Source organism: Ceratotherium simum, chromosome 25, assembly GCF_057802395.1.
Source record: "Ceratotherium simum simum isolate JZ-2026a chromosome 25, ASM5780239v1, whole genome shotgun sequence".
Taxonomy (NCBI): domain Eukaryota; kingdom Metazoa; phylum Chordata; class Mammalia; order Perissodactyla; family Rhinocerotidae; genus Ceratotherium; species Ceratotherium simum.
This window is the reverse complement of record NC_141924.1, coordinates 12680464-12693525: the sequence shown is the minus strand read 5'-3', so window position 1 is coordinate 12693525 and position 13062 is coordinate 12680464. Positions and strand designations below refer to the sequence as shown.

The window sequence follows — 13062 nt, the reverse complement described above, 5'->3', positions numbered from 1 at the left end:
AGAATGTGGTGTATGTTTCACCTCCAGAGAGCATCCAACAGTTCCCTCATAAATGTCAAACACAAAACGTGAGCCCGGATCCCCAGGTGAGGGGCTGTCGTTGTTGGGCACCTCCGAGCACCCACTAGAATGTTAACTCCATGGGTGTTCTCCGGGGGTAGGGGAGTGGATTCTGCTCCCCACTGCACCTCCATGCCTAGTGGGGTACCCAGCACACAGTAGGTGCTCAATAGGTGCGGTTCAAAGGATGAACACAGCGCTCAGCAAGCAACCTCTCTTCTAATCCTTACGGCCACCTCATGAAGTAGATTATCATCATCCCCATTTTACAGACGAGGAAAACTGAGGCTCAGGGATGTGGGGACTTTCCCAAGGCCACAGCCAGGGCACGGCACAGCGGACTCTGAACCGGTTCCCCCCACCCCAAGGCGCACCGGCTGCTGGAGTGACGAGGGGCTGGCTTCTTTGTGAGTGGGGAGTATGTGAGGTGGACCCCTGGGCTGCCTCAGTCTCTCTGGAGCCCCGGATCTGGGCGGCCCCCGTGGAACCAGGACCGTCTGCCCTCCCAAGGAGGGGAAAGGGAGCCGAGCAGAAAGAACCAGGCTGAATTGCCAGAAGACACACATCCTTTAATCACGTCGGACAAGCAAGGCAGGGGCCAAGTCGGGCTGGGGCGGGCGTATAGCACCGGCCTTCTGGCACTTGGTCAGGCCTGCTGCCACCTCCCAGCCACGTACCACGCAGCCACGGCCCCCTCGGCTATGAGTGAGCACCGGAGACCACCGGGGCCACCTCTGCCCCGGAGTCTGCAGAAGCACCAATGCGCGGAGGCCGTCTCCCTCTGGGGAGGGGCTCAGGCCACCCGGGAGAGAGAGGGACAGAAAGCCCGATGCCCCTTACTTGGCCTCTGCCTCGCCAGGGCCTCTCTTGGCGTCACCGCTCAGAGGAGGGTCCCCTGACTGGCCTGGAATGTTGCCCGCTTCAGTTCCCCAGACCAGCTGAGGGCTCCAAAGCCTGGTGCCTTCCGTCCCGGCCACTGCCCAGCGGCGTCTGTGGAGGCAGCACCAGGCCCGAGGAGGCTCTGCTGGGCGGCAGCTGCCCACCAGGCCTAGCACCTTAACAAAGCCTGGGGAACAGGGGCACTGGGCCTGCGAGAGCGGCCAGGGAGGGTCCGAGAGCACCTGGGGACAGACGTCCATGTCTGACAGAGGCTGGGAGCCTGGAGAACTGAGGCCCGGGCGCTTTGGCAGGGCTGGCTGAGCAAGGCCCTGACAGAGTGCGGGAGCGGGCAGGGAGGGGATACCGTGAGGGGGGCAGGAGCCCTCGCCGTTACCGTTCCAGCTGGGTGGGGAGCTGTGGGTCTGGGCTCCCTCCCCAGGGGCCTCTCTCACCCCAAAATGCCCTCAAGCCCCCAGCCCTCCCCATACAGCACCCTTGCCCTGACCAAGGCCCCTGTGGGGTTTGCTTTAGTGACGGGCATTGGGCAGGAAGGAAAGGAAGGGGCAGGGGATAACCCCCCATCACAGGGACCCTGTCCCACCAGCCTTGGGGAGTGGTGGGTAATGAGGGGCCCAGTGCCTGAATGCCCAGAACAGACGGATGTGATCAGAGCCCCGTGTGTCTCTCGGGGTCTGGTTTCAGAATCCTATCCCCCCGCCCTGGCTGGCCTGGGCGCTCACCGAGGGCAGGGCCTGTGTCTGATTCACCTCAGCTCTCCCAGAGCCTGGCACAGAGTGAGTGCTCGGTGAGTGTTCGATGAATGAATAAACGAATGGCGGCTGCACAGGGCGGGGTGCCGACGAGAGTGAGAGAGAAGGGGGAAGGGGGAGAAGAGAAGAAGAGAACAGAGACGAGGGAGTCCTAGAGGGATGAGAGAATTTAAGGATGTTGAGAAGATTCTAGAATGTTTGGAAGACTCCAGAATGTTCAGAAAGTACTAGCATGTTGTGAATGTTCTAGAATCCGGTTACTCAAGTGTGGTCCACAGACCAGCAGCATCAGCATCACTCAGGAACTTACTAGAAATGCAGACTCCTGGGCCCACTCCACATCTGCTGAGTTTGAATCTGCATTTTAGCACGATCCCTGGGTGATTCACACGCACACTCAAGTTTGAGAAGTGCTGGTCTAAAACGTTAGGAAAGTTCCAGAATACTTAGGTTAGAACTTCTTAAAATATGTCCGAGAGAGGAGAGAGGCAAATACAGGCTGGGAGGAGGGACGGAGGGAAGAAAAGAAAAGGAGATCAGGAGGATGCCAGGCCCCGGGGTGCACGCTACCGAGGAGCAAACCGAGGCCCTGCAGGGGACGGACGTGCCCACGGCCACGCCCCGGGGCCGCCCTGCTGGAGGCCCTACTCGTCCTCGGGCTTGATGAGGTGGCCGCTGAAGGTGATGTAGGTGTCCACATCGTCGCTGTAGACCGCGTTGTCCCGCTCGCGCTTGAAGAGCCGCACCCAGACGCGGTCCCCGGGCGCCAGGGCCAGCATCACGCTCTGGCTCTGCATGATGCTGCGCTCGCTGGGCTGCGCGTACAGGATGACGGCCGCCTCCTCGTTGTGCACGACGTGCACGTAGGTCTCCTTGAAGTTCCAGCTGTGCACGTTGAGGCTGAAGAAGTAGAGGCCGCGCAGCGGGGCCACGAAGCGGCCGGCGGCCAGGTCGAAGTGCCCGTCCGGGTTCACGAAGACCGTGTCGAACAGCAGCGGCTGGAAGCCCTCGCTGCTGTGCAGGGCCGTCTTGCGGCCCACCGAGAAGGCCGAGAAGCGCGTCTGGCACGGGCCACCGGGGCTGCCCGCCTGCCCCTTGGCACCCTTGGGGCCCTGCGGGCCGCGCTCCCCCCGGGGACCCTCCTTGCCCAGCTTCCCAGGAGTGCCCAGCAGACCGCGGTCCCCTTTGTCACCTGTGGGGACAAGAAGGGGAGAAGTCAGGGCAGGCACCCGGGCCTGCACCAAGGAGGCACCTATGCTCATTGGCAGAAGGCTCTGCCCCTGCCCAGAGAAGGAGCCGGCATTTACTGAGCCCCGACTGCACACCAGGCATTGCCTCCCTGAACGCCCCTCTAAAGGAGACACCGTGACCAGCTTCGCTCACAGAGAGGTTAAGTGACTTGCCCAGCGTGACACAGCTCAGGGGCAGGAGAGGCGGGACTCCGAACACGGTCTGTCTCCACGCCCACCTGTTCCCCTCGCCCCGCAGTAAAGGTCCGACGGTAGGCTCCGGGAGGCCAGGCCAGACTCCAGTGGGGATGTAGGGGGTGGCAGGATGCACTTGAGTTTCTGACCCAGAGAAGAAACCAAGGAAAATACCTTTGCCCACCTGGAAGGAAACACCCGTACTGGGAGCCAGGCAGCCCTCGGTTGGCGTTACTGCCCCACTGTGTGACCTGGGGCATTTCAGGGTTGGGGTCTGGGTTTTTTTGTCTGTATCTGGAAGCGGGTCATGCCCACCACACAGGGGTGTTCGTGAGCCCTCAACAAAATGCCCTGCGCTCTGCGGACTCTGCAGGTATGAAGCAGGATGGTCACCCAGCACTGCTCGGCTATCTCTGCCCGCCCTGGGGTCTGGTCACTGGCCCCAAGTCAGACACGCCTCTGCCCAGCCCTTGCTCCAGGCTGACCTGGAACAAGAAAAGCAGTGACCGCTATGTCTTGAGGGACCTGATCCCAAACATTTCCCTGCTGCCTGTCACAGTGCCCGGGATCCCACGTTAGCCACACCCCTTTGAGTGAACTGGCCGGCCCTGTGCTTTCCAAGGGCCCCTGGGAAGAGTGGAGGAAGAGGCAGAGAGGAGGGCACAGGCCCGTGGAGGAGAAGCCTGCAGAGAAGGGGGAGGAGGGGTCCACAGCTCCGTGGAGGTCTGGCTCGGCGGCCTCATGGGAGAACTACCCGCCTCATCACGTGCACAGCACTTTACAGTTTGCAGGGCACCTGCTTGGCCTTAGCCCTGAGGGGTCAGGTGAAGCTGGTTACACGAGGGGTTACCTTCTCCATTTTACAAATGAGGCCGGCAGCCCAGGGTGGGAGAGAGCAGCCTAACCACACAGCGAAGAGCTGGAGAGCCAGGGTGGGGACCCAGGACTCCTAGTGCCAGCCAGGTGCCTTCTGCCACAGCAAACTGCCCACTCGCCCCGGCAGGCAGCTAAGCCCGCCCAGGAGCGGTGACACGGGGCTTTGCAGGGGACAGTGTGGGGGAAGTGCCGTCAGCACCCAGGCACCTCCTCAGCCTCAGGCACAGGACCCTGCGGGCCTTGGGGAAGCTGTGACCTATGAGGTGGTGGGGGGTGTGGCAAGGAAAGGAGGCCGGAGGGTCTCAGACGCCAGCTGACCCCTGGCCGTGGGGTGGAATGGCCTGTGGAGGCCTCAGGGACAGATCCTGGCTCTGCCCCTGACAGCTGTGTCACCCCAGGAGAGCGCCTCCCCTCTAGGAGCCTCAGTTTCCCCATCTACAAAGTGGGAGGAAAGACAAAGTGCAGATCTCACTGGAGTGTTGTGAGCAAAGAAGGAGGTGAAGGATGCCAAGGGCCTGGCCCCAGCCCAGACGTCCACGCCCCAGCCCAGCCCTTCATGCCCCAGCAGCAGAAGCAGCTTCCTTCAGGTCAGATTTTAGAGGACAGGGAGCCAGCTAGGCCCTAGTGGCCTCCACAGGTCTCCCTGCTTCCACTCTTGACCCCTGCCATCTATTCTCCATGTGACATTAGAGGGATCCACTTGGAACCTAAGTTGCATCAGGTCCCTCCTCTGCTCAAGCCTTCCCTTGCTCCCCAACGCACTCAGAGAAGCCCAAGTCTGACCTGGCCCCTGTTTCATCGCCAACCTCAGCTCCTCCCCTTGCCCCTTGTTCCTTAAACACACCAGGCCCACTCCTGCCCCAGAGCCTTTGCACCTGCTGTTCTCTCTGCCTGGAATGCTCTTCCTCAGATATCCACATGGCTTCTCCCTCACCTACTCAGTGAGGCCTACACTGAGCACCCCATTTGACAGGCCACCTGCCTCCACACCTGCACTCTGGATGCCCCTTACCCTGCCCCACCCTGTCATTTCCGTAACATCTATCACCATCAAACATTCTATCTCATTAACTTGGGTAATATGTGTATTGCTCACTGCCTGGCTCCCCCACTAGAATAAAGCTCCACGGCTGTGGGCATCGCTGTCTGGTTTGTTCATCCTCCATCCTAGAATTCAGAACAGTCCTGGCATACAGTAGGTGCTCAATAAATGTGTGAATGAAAGAAAATGTCCTGTTCAGTCTTCTGTCCTGGTTTCTCCTGCTCCCTCCGCCTCACCTCCCCAGGCTGAGACGCCCACGCCCTCCCTATCCCCAACCAGGCCCATCCAGCAGAGCCCCTGTGGGCACTCACCCTTCAGGATGGTGATGTTAATGAAGGGCCTGACCTCAGGCAGCACACATGGGAGGGCGGACGGAGAGGCCGAGGACACATCTGCAGCGTCGGCAGGGACCAGGGGGTCCTCAGAGTCACAGCACCGCCGACAGTGCCCAGGGGGACTGGAGGCCACAGTTTCCCCAGAGGTGGGCTCCTCGGTAGGGACCCCAGACACCAGGAGAGGAAGCAGGAGGACTGTCGAGAGGAGGCCCGGGGCAGCTATCCCCATGGCGACCTGGAGCAGGGCAGGAGGGGCAGACACATGTTCCACTTAACATGGCTGTGCCGGTGCCCGGCGTGGATGCTGCAACCCACAGCCAGCGCTCTCCTGACATAACTCGGGGAGAAACTGTTAGTGTCCCACTTAACAGATGGGAAGACTGAGGCCTACAAAGAAGCAAGTCCTCCAAAGAGACTTGGGCCCACCAGGGCCTGGAGGCTGCATCTCCCGGGACCAATCCACGGAGTTTCTGCCACACATGGCCCTGCGGAGGAGGAAGCCCCTTGAAGAGAGCCACAGCCAAGAGCAGAGCAGGGTCCCGGGAGGCCTTCACTGGGGCAGGTGAGGAGGATGCCCAGCTGCCCATGTGCCATAACCAATGAGACTGTAAATGTTCCTCCCGCCCTCCCGCCTCCCACTGGCCTGTTTTCTCCCCGTTGATTCCATCATCTCCTGCAACCACGTGCCCCCCACCAGTGTGGCATGAGGGAGGGTAGTGGGCCCCTGGGACAAACACAAAGGATTCTGCAGGCTCGTTCTCCAGGAGAGGGGACACGTGGCTGAGCCCATGGTCTGGCATGGGAGCACCGTGGTCCTGACAAAGGAGCTAGGAAAGGTCGTTTATTCTAACAGACAGGAAGCAACACCAACCAAAACGCGCAGGTTATGTGTGGTGATGGTGTTATTATATCGGTGAGAAGTTGGGGGCAGGTAAGCTGCGTTGTACACTGCACGCCCCTGCCAGCCTATACAGCGCCTTTGTGCAAGGTAGAGGAAAGTGCCGCTCTGGACCGACAAATTGGAAATAAAAAAGAAAAGAAGTGCCTTTTGGAGGAATGCAACACTGAATGTGTACAGCTTGGCAAGGGCTGGTGTCAGCCCACCTCCCCTCTCAGCATCTTTGCGCAGTCAACAACCTGCACAACTCCGCCTTACACAGAAGCCCTGCAGGGAAGGCTCCGGAGAGCATTAATTCATTGGAAGGTTGTGTGTCAATCATAATAGACCTGCCAATCAGCAGCCAAGGTGGTAAATTGGGATTAAGGGGCAGGACCAGAAGGGCTGGAAAATTATAAAGGATCAGAGGAGTCCAAGGGCTTGTGAGGGTCTGTCTTTGGCCTTGGCCGAGAAGGGATCAGCGTTCCAGCAGAGAGGCAGGAAGTCGCCTGGACAGGGGCTGGAGACAGGCCGGGGCCGGGTGGGCAGGAAGCCGGGCACAGAGACTTTGAGGCGGTGGCAGTCTTTGGGGGCTGGCGCCGAGTTATCGCAGGATCAGAAACTCGGCTTTTGAAACCAGACTGGTTTTTACACTTCTGGTGTTTGTTTATTTCCTTTTCGTTCTCCTTTAACATTTAGTACAATTCAAAAATATTTTTCTGTGGTTAATACATGTAGAGAAGGTAAAATTATTATTTTTTTTAAATGCCATCCTCCCTCCGCTGAGCACAGAGATAAGAGCTAGGTTTTAAAGGGCCAGGAGCCCTCCCCCCACCTGTATCCTACCCCCACCTCCGCTCCCTGGGAGCTGGTAGTGGCTCCCCCACCCCACTCCACCCCCAGATCATCACCCTCACTTTTTATTTGTAAATTAAAACCATCCCGGTGATTTTGAGAAGAGCAAAAATTCCCTTTTTCCTGGCCATAGATGTGACCTCTTGGGGAAAGGTGAGGACTTAGAGTCAGACCTGAGATCCCAGAATAGTTTACAAGCTGTGTGACCTAGGGCTAGTGGTTTAACCTCTCTGGGCTTCCTGCTCCTTGATACTTACAAGGAAATGACAGCACCACCTCCCTCCCAGGTTACCTGGGAGGATTTAAATGCAGGGAAAGTGCCTGACTTGTAAAAGACTCGTAATAAGAAGTTTGTCCTCGTTCTGCCCAACAAGACTACCTCCCAGTGCCTGCACGGGATAGGAAGGGCAGAACTTCTCCCAGAGGGTCGGCACGGTTTGGGGACATTTCTGTTGGCCCCGGCCAGATGGGAGTCAAAAGCTCTGAGACATGGAACTGTAACCTGGGGGGCAGGAAGCAGGAAGCCAAGCAGACTTAAACAAAAGAAATACCCACAGCCACATCATTGACCGGCCCTGGGAGACGGTGCCGGGCAGGGATCAAGCGTGAGGACCAGGCAATTGGGGGTGATGTGTCCCAGCTCCCGAGTGGAGGCAGCAGGGACCTCTTTGGGATCGGGGGAGGGCCAGGCCCTGCTGACCTGAGGTGGTGTGTGTCCAGGCAGGGGTGGGCACAAGCTAGGAGCAGCAGAGGACAGCTCTTCACCAGGGGCTAAGGTCTCAGTCACAGGAGAGAATGGGGAGGGGAGAGCCTAGAAGGGCTGGCCGGGAGCAGAGAGAGAGAGCCGGTCCCTAAACCGGTCCAGGAAGAGAGGAGGGAGGAGAGGAATTCCAGGCTCTGACCCCAGCCCCCTTGTCCCTGCTGGAGGAAGCTGTAGCACCTCCCACCACTCACCCTGTGTCCTGCGGCCTCACACAGCGGCTCCTGGGCCCCGGGCCTCTGGGCGGCCTCTGGCTCCTTGGCCCATGTCTGCAATCATAACTTGTTGCTGGCCCAGGCCCCCAGGCCCAGCCGCGGAGGCAGGGAGGAAGGGAGGGAGGCAGGGCAGAGGGAGGGAGGGCGGGCAGAGGGAGCCGGCTGAGCTGGCTTCCCACTTCTCCTCCTCCCGGCGCCCTCCCCTCCAGCCTCTGGGTTCTGCGGAGATGAAAGGAGCCGGGGATTTCCTTTGCTTAACTCTTTGGCGGTCCAGTGGGGTCTTGCTTGATTCAGAGGCCCAATAAAGTCAGAGCAGGAAGGGGTCTGATGCCCCTGATGTGCAGGCTGGGCAATCCAGGCCTGGGAGGGGGAGGGGGAGGGGCAGGAGGCCCCTGAGTTGCTCAGGAGGTGGGGGCAGTGCTGGACTCCCGCTGCCTGGGCTCCAGCCTGAGCTGAAGAGCTCCCTCACTCCAGGATGCGGAGTGGAGAGGGCACAGGCACCAGCCCAGCAGCCTCAGGCTCGAATCCCGGCACTGCCACCCACTAGCCAGTGACTTGGGCCAGAACCTTCGCCTCCCAGACCCTAGGTGCCTGTAGAACTCCAGTCCCCAGCCCATCCACGCCAGGCATAGGGGAGACTCAGTAAATGTCTGCTGAGCGAAGGAATTACCTCCTCAGGTACCAGGTAAGGGCAGCAGCCAGGACAATGCCCCCATCCCCAATGGACACCAAAGTCCCCCTCCTCTGCCTGGAATTTTGCCACGACTGATTCATCCTTCCAGTCTTTAGAGCCAATGTCCCCATGGACATGACCTCCAAGAAGCTCGCAGGAGGGCAGACTGCACCGTATGCCCCTGGGCCTGGGCCGGCTCCTGCCTCACCTTCCTTCTGCTTCCTGGAGTCAGAGACCCCTGTGCAAAGACAGTCTCAAACGTCCTCCGCCCTCCAGCGTCTCTCATCCATGTGTGTCGAGTGCTTACCGCCCGGACCAGGCCTCATCTTTGCAGGGCTTTTGGTACCCGGAGGGTGTTCACATCCACTATTTCAACGAATCCCACCCCAGCCTTGGGAGAGAGAGCTAGAGTGGGAGCTGATGGGACTTGTGCAAGGTCACAGGGCTAGTGAAGAGGAACCACAACCCCACAGAACGAAGCGCTCTCCAGCCCCTGGAGTTGCCACGATGGCACAGCTGGGCACGGCTGGGGCAAAGGCTGCAGTTCGGGGGCTGTCCCCTGGGGAGAGAGAGGTGGTGACATTATCTCCCTCAGGAGGTGCAGGAGTGGGATTTATTGAAGTCTGGGGCTTTGGGCTCTAAACCCCTGTCCCCACTCACAGCTGGGCAAAGTGTGGAGGATGGAACAGCCCCGGGGCTGTGCCTCCTTGACCAGCTCTCTCATCTCTGGGCCTCAGTTTCCTATTCGTTTTGGGGATAACCAAACAGAAAATATCAGGCCTGGAAGGATCCTTAGAGAGGATCTAATCCAACTCCTTAATCTGACCCACAGGGACACTGTGACTCAGAGAGGGCAAGTCTTTGGCTCAAGGTCACACAGCCACTGGAGTCCAAGCCGGGATGAGAGCCAGACTCTCCCAACCTCTAGCCTTGTGGGGCTTCCTCCTCCCAAGCCCACTTGCAGCACCCCTCCCCCCCGAGGCCTGTTTAGGGGTCGAAGGGGCCCAAAGGAAAGCAGATGGAAGGACCCTAACAGCTGGGAAAACTGTCAGGTCCACTCTCTACGTGGCTGTGCCCTCTACGTGGCCCTGCCCCAGGCAGCATTCCCAGGGCACAGGGCCAGGCCTGCCGAGGGAGGGAGCCAAGGGGAGCCACCCTCCCCACCTTCCCCACTCAGCTGCCCCCCAGGGGAAAGGGCTGAGTCAGCAGCACAGCTCCCGAGAAAGCCTAGCATCTCAGGAAAGGGGGAAGGGAAGGGAAGGCGGGTGGGGCATGGGAGCAGCAGGCTGGGGACACAGGAGTGGTTTGTCCAGAGCACTGTGCTCCATGCCACACTCAACAGCCCCTCTGCAGGGACGGCTGCTCATCCCCCTTGACAGGGGAGGAGGCTGAGCCCTGGAAAGGCACATGACTCCAGGCCAGGTTCTAGGGCCAGCCCCTTTGGCTCCCAGCCACGTTGACACAGACCCAGAAAAGGGTCCCCTTGTCCCCCTTAGTCCAGGGCAGCTGGCTAGGGGCAGGGCAGACAAGAGAGCAGGACTCAGGAATATTATACTGTAATATTTTCCCACCGTACCTAAAATCCCTCCATTCGTGCATCATCCCTTGGTCTCCCAGCCATTCCAAGGATGCCCCCAGCAGAGCACCAGCCCCAGGGCCGAAAGAACTGAGTTGTGGCTCACCTTCCTCTCCTTCTAGCTGTGTGACCTTGGGCATGTTTCCCTGCCCCTGAGCCTCCGTGTCCCTGGGCCAGAGGGACACGAGGAGGCCAAGACCATCTGAGCAGCCTGGTGGGACCCCCAGTGGGGGCACTCTATCCTGGCCGCCCATCCGTGCTTCTCCCTGGGTAAACCCTGAGTACGGCGAGGGCGAGAGCCCATTCTGCTCACACACACAGATGAGGAAAATGAGGCACAGGCTCGCTGACGCTCAGAACCAAGCTCCCAGCCACATCCCACCGTCCAGCCCAGGGTCGGGAGAAGGTATGCAAGTCGTGACACTTAGTCAGTGCTTACAAAGCGCAGGAACCCTTCACGTATTTAAAAAACAAAACGTGTGCCTGCCCAAACGCGAGAGAACAGAAAACACAATGATTCCCAGAGTCCGCTATGCAAATTGTTAACGACAAGTCACAGATCTAATTGTTCAAGGACAGAGACCCATTAAGAAACTAAACGAAGGAGACGGTGAGCGCCACCTGCTGGGGGCAGCCGTCGCACCCGGCGGCTGTGATCTCCCCATCCCACGCGGCGCCCACCCATCCACCCGCGGCTGGCGATGCTCCCCCCGCCCCATCCCCTTCCCCGAGAGCTAAGGTTGGGGGGAGGGGGGGCGGAAGATGAAGGGCCCACTGAGACGCGCTAGGGGCCGGCTGGGGAGCCTTCTTCCTCCAAACCCCACTCCCCGCAAAGTAAGCAGAGGATCCAAGGGGACCCCTCTCGTCCAAGCAGCTCGCTCGCTGGGCTTCCTGGTTCTGCTGAGCCCTCCTTTAACTAGCGGGGTGGCCCTGGGTAAACTTCGCTCCCTGGACTCAGTTTCTCCAACCGGGGCTTTCAGCAACCCATGACTGATATGGGTGTTAATCTGAGTCGGGCGAGTTTCACCCCATTTTACAGAAGGGTAAACTGAGTCCCCCAGAGACGGAAGGAGCCAGCGCCGACCCAGGGCCTCTGGACCCTGACGAGGACCCTGCTAATTGTTAGAGGGGGAAACTGAGGCTCGGGGAAACTGAGGCTCAGGGAAACGAGCTCCCACCGGCTCCCTCCTCACGGCCGCCCAGTGGCAGAGCCCGGATGATGGGGTCGCCAGGGGCGCGGGAGCCCAGCGCCAACCGCCCCCTTCTCTCGGCGGAATTAGGGGAGCGACTCCCCACCCCAGGCCCGGAGGCCCTCCATCCCCGCCCGCTTCGGCCTCGAGCACTGGGAGGACTGCCGCCAGTCGCGGCCACGCCGGGCACCGCCCAGGGCGGAGCCAAAGCGGACCCGCGCCTCGGGAAACCCCCCGCTGCCGCCTCGGAGCCTCCCTCCCGGAAGCCGGAGAGACGAGCCGCGGCAGCGCCCCGGAGGGGCCTATGCGCGTCCGGCGCCGAGGGGAGCCGAGCAGAACCGAGCAAGGCCGAGCTGGGCCGAGCAGAGACGAGTCCGGCCGAGGGTTGCCGACGATAGCCGAATAGAGCCGAGTCCAGCCGAGCCCAGCCTGTCCGGCCGAACATAGCCGAGTCTGACCGAGTGGGGCCAACTAGAGCCGAGTCCGGCCGAGCGGAGCTGCTGGGCCGACTCCGCGCGGCGAGGGGGAGGTTCCGCGGCGCCCCCTGCCGGACACAGAGCGCAGCGCTGGCCTCGCCGGAGCCAATCCGCCCGCCCCCCCCCACCCCGGTCCTGAGACAGTGCTGTGAGATGGGGGATATGGAGCCCATTTTATGGATGAGGAAACTGAGGCTCCAGGGGGTCCTGAGGCTGTCCCAAAGACACGCAGAGCTAAGAGGTGGTGGCGCTGGGGCTCGAACCTGACTGCGTGGCCAAGAGCTCACCTGCCACCGCCGCCCATGCACACGGGCATTGGGTGTTTACTTTGTGTTACTCTCGTAATGGCAGCCATTTATTACGGCCAGAGAGGAGGAGAGGCCCGCCCTGTCTGGTGAGCAGGCGGAGGGCCGGGCCGAGCTCAGACACAACCCCCCTTACTGATGGAGAAAGCGGACAGGCTCCGGGCGTGCCGACAGAGCGCCGCGGGGCTAGCAGTGCCGTGTGCAAATATTGACATGTTTCCTGGTCATTAAGCAGAGAGCAGGGCCGAGAGGCCACGTGCCACCGTCCTCGTCCTCCTGTAGCGAGATGGCCCTAGAGATGGCCCTGGCTGCCTACAGCTGTGTTTCCCGGTGTCTGGGACCCTGGAGGCTGGGACACTGGCCAAGTGTGGACCCAGCACTGTCTTTGAGCCTGTGAAAAAGTGAAGGCAGCCTTGCCCTCCACGCATGCACTTGTGCATGAGTGTGTGCCTGTCATTCTCCCCTGTGTCCACACCACCTCAGCCTGCCAGGCAGGCCTGTGCCGGGGCTGCAGGGCTCGCTAGAGCGTGGCTGGGCCTCTAGGAGCTGATCAAGGTCCTGGTGGGGCCTGGGCAGCCCTCCTGCCTGTTGGGTCTTGTGCAAGGGCATCGTCTGCCATTCCCCGGGGGCCATCAGAGAGCTGGCACCAGTGGCCTCAGAGCTCTCTGCACCCTCAGCCTCCCTGGCCCTCGTTCTCATAGTTTTAAAAAACTATGCACACTGGACTGGGGGCTGGGAAAACAGGTTCT

The 13062-nt window shown here is 60.5% G+C and overlaps 1 protein-coding gene across 1 annotated transcript; it reads right to left on the bottom strand.

Moving 5' to 3' along the window:
• Nucleotides 1–615: 615 nt before the first annotated feature.
• Nucleotides 616–8416, bottom strand: C1QTNF6 (C1q and TNF related 6). The gene is made up of 3 exons (XM_004418109.3): nt 8073–8416; nt 5363–5621; nt 616–2901 (listed from the first exon to the last, which is right to left on the bottom strand). The coding sequence occupies exons 2-3, from the start codon at nt 5613–5615 to the stop codon at nt 2354–2356; spliced, it is 801 nt and encodes a 266-aa protein (XP_004418166.1). The 5' UTR covers nt 5616–5621; nt 8073–8416; the 3' UTR covers nt 616–2353.
• Between the last annotated feature and the right edge of the window lie 4646 nt (nt 8417–13062).